Genomic DNA, 8331 nt, shown 5'->3' on the forward strand with positions numbered 1-8331 from the left:
CTAAAACCTAGGAACTAAGTTAGTATGGATAGTTAGATTCAGAAAATTCCCCTTAGTACTTTATGCCTTGCTGACATAGTTGATAGGTGTGGTGGGAAAAGTCTCAATAATGTGTCTTTTTTTTTCCCCAGGGACACTTTACTACCTCATCATTTGTGTGGGTTTACCCCAGGCTGAGATGTAGTGCCAGAACTTTCTGGATTTGTGTTCATCTTGTCAGTGCTGGTGTCTGTACTTTAATTCAGGTGTCAGCCATGCAACACACCCACCACTGTGTACTTCTGCCCATCCCTCTGGGTCCCTGCTCCATGTCCTGAGGCGTGGCCATGATTTGTGTATGTGCATATGGAGTGTGTCTCACTGCCTCTGGCACCTGTAGACCTCAATGTCATTACTGCATCTGTTTGAAGTTGGAATTGTGCGCCATATTATCACACACACTACAAATGCTGTGGCTTTCTCAAGTGCACATCTCACATGCCCTGGAGAGGTCCTCTTGCCAGCCACACCAGTAGCCATAGAGTTGGCTGGCCACCCCAGGTTTCCCTTTCTTTGAGCACTGACCTACTTAGGTATTTGTACCCTAAACCATGGGTACATAAATATAAAATGACATTTTTTTTCTAAAATAATCTCCAGATGTCAAAGATGTTCTTTGATCTCTGTGTGGTTCATGTAAGCATCTAGCAGTTCCAGAATTTCTACAGTGACACAAGTTATCTTCCTGGCAAACTCAGGTTCTTTAGCCAGGAAAATGACAAAGGAGTTTGACAGAAAATTAACACTTTCCTATCCATCCAACCTTATAACACTTTGGGGGGTCACATTTTAATACAGTAACATCAGCCACATATGGTTGATGAACAATTGGAATGTTATGAGTACAAATGAAATGGAATAATTATAAAAAATGAGGCATTTTACATGTCGGTGTAATATTTGAGTATATTAAGCTAAATAAAATGTGTAATTGAAAGTTTTTCTACTGATCACATATCTAGCTATAGAAGTGGTTTCCATTGTATTTCTATTGAACCGAACTAGTTAGTAGGTACCTGAGAGGGGATTACCCACTACATCCTTGATGGTTGTAATTATAAAAACTCTTAGAAGTTATAAATACAAATAAATTCATAACATATTTGCCCTTAGATACTTAGCAACTTTCAAACCCTGGTTTCTAGATAACTGGTAAAAGGATTCTCAAAGAATAAACACAATAACAACACCTATCAGAATATACTTCACATACACGAAGTATCTGGTGAGCATGAATGTTTGTTTGATAAAGCTATAAGGCCTGAAAATTTGTTTCAAAGACGGCCTTTACCTCTTCATCCTTGTGTGTGAGATATCTGGCATCACACATGTACACGCACATAAATACATACACACACCTATAATAAGGGCCTCATAATGTCAGTCTCCCTTCTAAAAGCTATTCTTACAACGGGGGCTGAATCATCCACTGGAGGTGAGAGGCAACCAGATGGAACCAAGTCCCACAAGCTTGGCTGTGTGTTTATTTCCAGGAGCCAGAGGTTAGTGAATTAAAAAGTGTGCAGTCCTCTAGCCATGGCATCTACCTTCCTCCGGACACCCAGAAGCATGCGGGATCTGGGAGGGCCTCCTCTATGCCACGTCTGACTATGGACCCCCAGGTAAAACTCAAACACCACATACCTTATGCAGTGGCATCGCAGGCTTTAGTAGGTGGGCTATGAAATACCTGATATTTTCAGGTAAGCCCTGGTCTTTCCTCTACCCCTCACCTACATGCAAAACCCGGCTCATGGACCATCTCTAATAAAGTCTTCTCTAGATTGTGTTTTTAATCAAGTCCCTGCCTTCAAAAGTCTAGTCAACAAAATAGGAGAAAGTATTAGCTTCTCCTGCACTGGGCTAATTATCCTCAGGATCCAACCAGTCAAGCAACTGGCATTTTTCTCTATGTATTTTCCCACCTTTTTTTTTTTTTTCTTTTCCCAGCCCTTTCAGCACATACGAGTTATTTGTACACACCGCTCTATGTCAGGACTGTCTTATCCAGTGAAGGCCACGCCTCATCTCTTTGTCTGTTTCCTTGGCTTCTTTGTCTGTCTTACATGAAGTTTGGACAGAGACAAGAAGTTTTTGTGGATCTGTTCTAACACCTGTGGCAATCCAAAGTCTGGGGGTGGGGATGGGAAACTAGGGTGGGGGTCGATGGCAGGAGGGTGGTTCTTTCTTAGTGGTTAAGTTCCAAGCTTTCCTAGGCTAGGGGGCTATAGAAAAGAATTTTATCCATTGACTATGTAATGAAAGAAAAAGCCATGCTTTGCTAGGAATGTAGCCCTTTGGACAATTGCTATCACCTATTTCAAAGTGTTGTCTCACTATTTACTTACAGCAGGTCCTGACTAAGCCCCCATGGTGGATAGTTCTAAGAGACATTTACACAGTGCTTGCCCACATTCTACACTGTTAGTAGATTCATCTGCTTTTATTCCTGAAAACAAGGAGACAGTTCACACCACTCTCGGTGACTGTCGGACACTTCTTCCTGACTAGCCTGTGTAGCAAAGGATTTTGCAAGGGGAATTCAAGGGAGGTGACAGTTTTTCCAGGGGTTATATACTTCACAGTCCCTAAGAGTTTCAGCCCTATGTCTTAATTTTCAGACTCTTTCAACAATTAATACAGGCCTTGTGTTCCTCTGGTTTTTTTTTTTTTTTCTTCTTCTTCTTCCAGGTGGTAACAGACCCTAGCTCTATGCGACGCTCATTTTCTACAATTCGGGATAAGCGTTCAAATTCCTCATGGTTGGAGGAGTTCTCCATGGAGCGTAGCAGTGAAAATACCTACAAGTCACGGCGCAGAAGTTACCATTCCTCGCTGAGGCTGTCAGCCCACCGTCTGAATTCTGACTCTGGTGAGAGGGTCACCTTTAGCACCTGTCTCTTTTCTTGGCAACTGATGGGCTTTTTTTTTTTTTTTCAAGCATCAAAAATGACTGGAACACAATTTAGATAAAAGGCCAGGGTTTAAGAAAGTTGAGGAAGGCGTGATGAATGGATGGCTCATACATAAAGAACTTGCTGTGTAAGTGTGAGAACATGTGTTCAAATCCCCAGAACTTACATAAAACTGGGACACAGCAGTGCAAATCTGCAATCCCAGGTCCCTCTGGCAAGATGGATCCTGCTATTCTGGAGTACGCCTTTCAACAGCAAAGAGACACTGTCTCAAACATGGCACAAAGCTAAGACCAATTCCCCAGGCCTCCACATGCACACTGTGGCCCACATATGACTGTCCCACATATACACAAACTGAATGATGACGAATGCTCCTTGTCAAAATGCTTTGCTATCTCTGAGTTGTCATCCTGAAACAGACCCTAGACAAATGCCAATGATTAATCAAGGTTTGCAATTAACCTTCTACAAAATGATCAAGATTCTGTAAGAATATAATAGAACCCCACCCCCACCCCCCAAAAGGTGATGAGCTCTGCCACTAGCCCCAGTGTTACCTAGAATTCTTTCACATACTGGGTTTCATTTAAAACCTCTCTGTGTTTTACTGATTTTTAAAATGTTAAGAAATCATTAGTCTCATTCTGCCTACTTCACTAGGTATGGGAATCAAAATTGAAAACCAGTGATCTTCCTATATTGAGAGCCAATAAATGACAGAGTTAAGACTAGAAGGGAGATCCTTGACATTAAATCCCAGCATTTCATTCATAGGACTTTCTTAATTCTCTTCCTAGTGCAGGATACAGATAATTCCTGAGCTGCATTCTGGCAGAGACACTATTTATTGTATCTGGCATAAAAGGGATCTGAGAAAACAGATTACACTCATTGATGCATGTCTTCTCAGTGATACCTTGGGGACTTATTGCTCACAAAAGGGGACTTTGCTACTCTTTCTCTCCCATTTCCCTCTCAAGTCATCTGTTGATTTGCCTGGAGAATCCAGGATACTTCAGGCAGTTCAGGAGGTCAGAAAATCTAAGATCAAGATGACAACAGTGTCTGGTGGGTCTCCCTTGTTGGCTTACCAGTGGCTATCTTCTTATCATGTCCTCACAAGGTAGATAGCAGGGACAGGAAGCCAAGTGTCTCTGGGTACTTGCTCTGTAATAAAAGGCCTTCTTTCTTGAACTGGTTACCTCCTAAATGCTGTGCAGTCTCCATTCCACTGGAGGTTAGGATACGATACTGAATTCTGAAAGGGCACAATCAATTCACTGTGGCTCAGTCCCTAGCTGGGATAGAATTTGTGGCTTGGAGTTCAGCCAGAGTGACCTGAGTAATAATAAACAGTTGTTTTTTTTGTTACCCTTCACAGGCCACAAGTCTGACACTCACCGCTCAGGAGGCAGGGAGAGAGGCAGATCCAAAGAGAGAAAGCACCTACTCTCCCCTGATGTCTCCCGCTGCAATTCAGAGGAGAGAGGCACCCAGGCTGACTGGGAGTCCCCAGAGCGTCAACAGTCCAGGTCACCCAGCGAGGGACGGTCACAGACCCCCAACAGACAGGTGAACTTGGGAGAAGTTGAGCCTCTAGCAGGTCAAGGAAGAGAGGGTTCTGTACTAGAAAGGCTTCTAGGAGCTCAGAGCCTGATGTTTATGAGAAGTAACCACTGTAGACAGAGGTTGGCTGTTCTGTGCTGGGAGATTCAGAAGTGATAGGAACTCACAAGAGGCAAGATGTCCCCCCAAGAAAGACAATATCTGGAAGTCAGTCCATGCCTGTCCTTGGAATCTGGATATACAAATTCAGCTAGACTTAGGAAATAAACACAGTCCTTCAGCCAAAAAGCTTTAGATCTGGTGTGATCTTCATATTAACTGTAATGATTCATCTCTCAAGCCAGGATTTTTGAGTCAGACAGCTCAACTTGGTTTACCTATTGTGCAGCCATCTCAAGAGATGGAGTATTCTCTGTATATCCCTCTCTCCGAGCCCTAGCTCTGGAGGGGAGTTCCTGGAACTCAAAGGGGAGACTCATTTGGAAATGGCTAGCCAGGACCGGGAGAGCTGCTAAAGCAATTCTGAGACATAGCAGTAGTAGACGTTTACCTAGGGAACAGTAGTTTCCACACGGCATGGCTGTTGAGCCAGCCCTATCATTTACTAAGACAGCAAATTCCTGGGACTTTAAGGAATCCGATGAGACTTGCCTAAAAGCCAAAGGCAGAATTCTACATCTGAAAGAAGTCCACCCAGAAGATTCTCACAGGTTGTCCACAGGTCTCGCAGACCTTGAGAGAACAGTGCTGGAATCCATTTGCCAATACCTGGACTCAGGTACTATTGGAAAATAGGCAAGGAAGGCAGGTAAGGGCTGAGACAATAGACAATGTGTGGTATAGAAGCCAAGGGCAGCAAGCCACTGCTGACAGAGAAGCAAGAAGGAAGGGGAATTTGCTTTTTCTTAGAACTCATTTCCCAAAACAGTTTCCCAGACAGCAAATCTGAGCATTCTCTTCAACCAACTTTCAGGAAGTTATTTCACCTAGGAATTTAAGGTATTCCTGTATGCCCTTGTTATATACAATTTCCATCTCCTGGCTAGCCACCTGGGTGTTTTATGGTCATAGCTGTAAGTTACACAATGCCCATGTCTAACTATAGCCTTGCCCTTCTAAGCCTGCACCAGTAATTGAACTTTATTCCAGAGATTTGTCTGCCCTGCAAAAGTTGAAACACTCTGGTCTAGACAGTATCTAATTCACTACTGACTTGACCCCTGAGTCCTTGAAGGGTTATGAGCAGCACAGGGGACTACCTCTCAGACCTACTGCAGAGACTCAAAGAGCTTTCTTCAAGAGGGCCCCAAATGGAGGTGCCACTATGCCTCATCTAATCTGTCATGTTTCTCCTGTGATGCAGGGCACTGGTTCCCTGAGTGAGAGCTCCATTCCCTCCGTCTCTGACACCAGCACCCCAAGACGTAGTCGTCGCCAGCTCCCGCCTGTGCCACCAAAGCCTCGGCCGCTCCTATCTTACAGCTCCCTGATGAGACACACTGGTGGCATCTCTCCACCTCCTGATGGAAGTGAGGGAGGATCCCCACTGGCCTCTCAAGCCCTGGAGAGCAACAGCGCTTGCCTGACCGAGTCTTCCAACTCCTTGCACCCCCAGCAGGGCCAGCACTCTTCCCCACAGCACTACATCTCTGAGCCCTATCTGGCCCTCCATGAAGACTCCCACGCCTCGGACTGTGGCGAGGAGGAGACACTCACCTTTGAGGCAGCCGTGGCAACTAGCTTGGGCCGGTCCAACACCATTGGCTCTGCCCCACCCCTGCGGCACAGCTGGCAGATGCCTAATGGGCACTATCGACGGCGGAGGCGTGGGGGGCCTGGGCCTGGCATGATGTGTGGAGCTGTCAGTGACCTCCTGAGTGACACGGAAGAAGATGATAAGTGCTAGAGGCTGCCATCCCCTCCGATGCATGCTCTTCTCTCACAGGGAGAAAACCAAGACCAAATTGGGAAGCCAGTGCGGCCCGGGGGGGAGGAAGAGGGAGAAGGAAGATGGAGAAAGAACGTCATGCGTCCTCGGAGAAGAGGAAGTAAAAGACATGGAAAACCAGTCAAACCCATCAATTTGCGTTATTTCCCTTTGCAAGATGGGCACCGCCATAGTCCTGCCTCTTTGCTGGGGAAAGAAAATACAGGGATGTGGGGGGTTGTTCCCATGGGAGAAGGAACACGAAGGTGGCTTGGCTTCCCCTTGCCCCTTCCCACTTTTCTATAAGCTGCAGCGGGATCTAGCTGCCCTGTGTCTGAGCTCACTGCCCTGAGCAGCTGGGAAGACTTCCCCAGCATCTTAATGTGGGAAGAGAGGAGACAGTGGGAAAAGAATCTCCGTACCAGCTCTTGCATTTTGGCTGCCCCCAGGGCAACTGCAGCAGCATCTCATGCATTTTCTTGGGGTTTGCTTCCCCCAGAGACACACACTAAGTCAGGAGCCACTGGATGCTGATGGGAGAAGGGAGGGAGGGAGAGAAGGGCCAGAGGAGAAGGGCCCAAGGTGCTGTGGCAACAACAGCAAGGGCTGGTCTGGGTGAGAAAAGCCATAGCACAGCAGCCCATACCATGAAGGTGAGGGCCAGAGAAACAGAACTGGAGGTGCTGGTGGGTGCAGTAGTAGACCCTGAGGTCTGTCACCCACACAGTAGGTGCTGTGGTAGGTAGGGTAGGTACAGACATTCCCCAAGGCCCACAAAGGTGCCTGTAGCTCTGGTAAAGGTAATATTAACTCCAATAGCCAGGGCACCAACCCCAGTAGGGTTCAGCCACAGTGTGGGAACCCCAAGCAGTTCTCGGCCTTGGCTCTTGAGATACTAGTCAGAGAGGACTCCCCAATGGTAGGGGTGAGGTGGAGGGGGAGGCCTAAGGGACTCTAGGCAACAAGTATAAGAGGAGCTCAGTATTGGTGACAGGCTGTGACCATAGTGGGCTGGAGGCAGCAGGCCTTTGTCAAGAAGCAAGGCTAGTGCTAAGCCAAGCCCAGAATGGTCATGTATCAACAGCTAAGTGTTCTCTGTCACTTCCCCAAATGAACAGTGAACACATATCCAAGGAGGCTACTGTGTAGTGACTTCTCTGAAGATGAAAAAGGCAAGAGAACACTCCCTAAGGAACTCATCCTGAGGTCCCCTTGTGAGGAGAAATCCTTGGGCCTGAAGCTTGTATAGCTGGTTTAGGGTTTGGGGAGTCAGTTGATGAAGATGCTTTAAGGCCATTAGTAGTTATACCTCAGTTTTGACCTGGGCTGTTTTGAGTAAAATAGGCTCTGATGGGGGCCCTACTTTCTCTGAATGTTCCCTGGGCCAGGGCTAGGTTTCATCCCTTCCCCAGAGTAAAAGATGGGTAGAAGACAGTCTCAGGCAACTAAGTCATCCCTACTCTCCCAAACAGAAGCATGGAGGGAAACTAGGAACCTTCCTCGGTCACTTACATAAAAAAATGCAGTAGAGAGCTCTATTCTGTAGGACCCATCACCCCTTCAGCCTCTCTCCAGTTATCGTCTGAGGTGAACAGATGTCTTGGAGCAGGGTGTGGAACAGGACTGCCCTCTTTAGCTTCTTCATATGACCCTCTCAGAGAGACTGAGGACATCACATTAAAAGTTCAGTGGATCAATTATTCTTTCCCTTCCATCCTAGGCAGAGTCCTTTAAGACTCTTGTATAGGATCAGTCCTTTCTCTTAGGAACTTCTCTTTTCTTATGAAGTTTCCTTTCTATCCTTCCATCCAATTCTTCCTAACCCTGGGCTGACACAGGAATAAGGCATAGCATCAGCTCTGAAAAAGTCAAGTTCACCTG

The 8331-nt window shown here is 46.2% G+C and overlaps 1 protein-coding gene across 3 annotated transcripts in view; it reads left to right on the forward strand.

Annotated features, from left to right (window-relative positions):
- Positions 1-6429, forward strand: part of Cacna1e (calcium voltage-gated channel subunit alpha1 E) — a 303984-nt gene extending 297555 nt beyond the window's left edge. For 2 of the 3 annotated variants that reach the window (XM_027418072.2, XM_035445315.1), the window contains 3 exons: positions 2731-2911; positions 4339-4529; positions 5887-6429. In XM_027418072.2, the coding sequence (XP_027273873.2) occupies positions 2731-2911; positions 4339-4529; positions 5887-6429 (915 nt within the window). Of the gene's footprint in view, positions 1-1532; positions 1662-2730; positions 2912-4338; positions 4530-5886 lie in introns of all 3 variants that reach the window. The other variant, XM_035445314.1, reaches the window with a different exon arrangement.
- The last annotated feature ends 1902 nt before the right edge of the window (positions 6430-8331 follow it).

Source organism: Cricetulus griseus, chromosome 5 (assembly GCF_003668045.3).
Source record: "Cricetulus griseus strain 17A/GY chromosome 5, alternate assembly CriGri-PICRH-1.0, whole genome shotgun sequence".
NCBI lineage: Eukaryota > Metazoa > Chordata > Mammalia > Rodentia > Cricetidae > Cricetulus > Cricetulus griseus.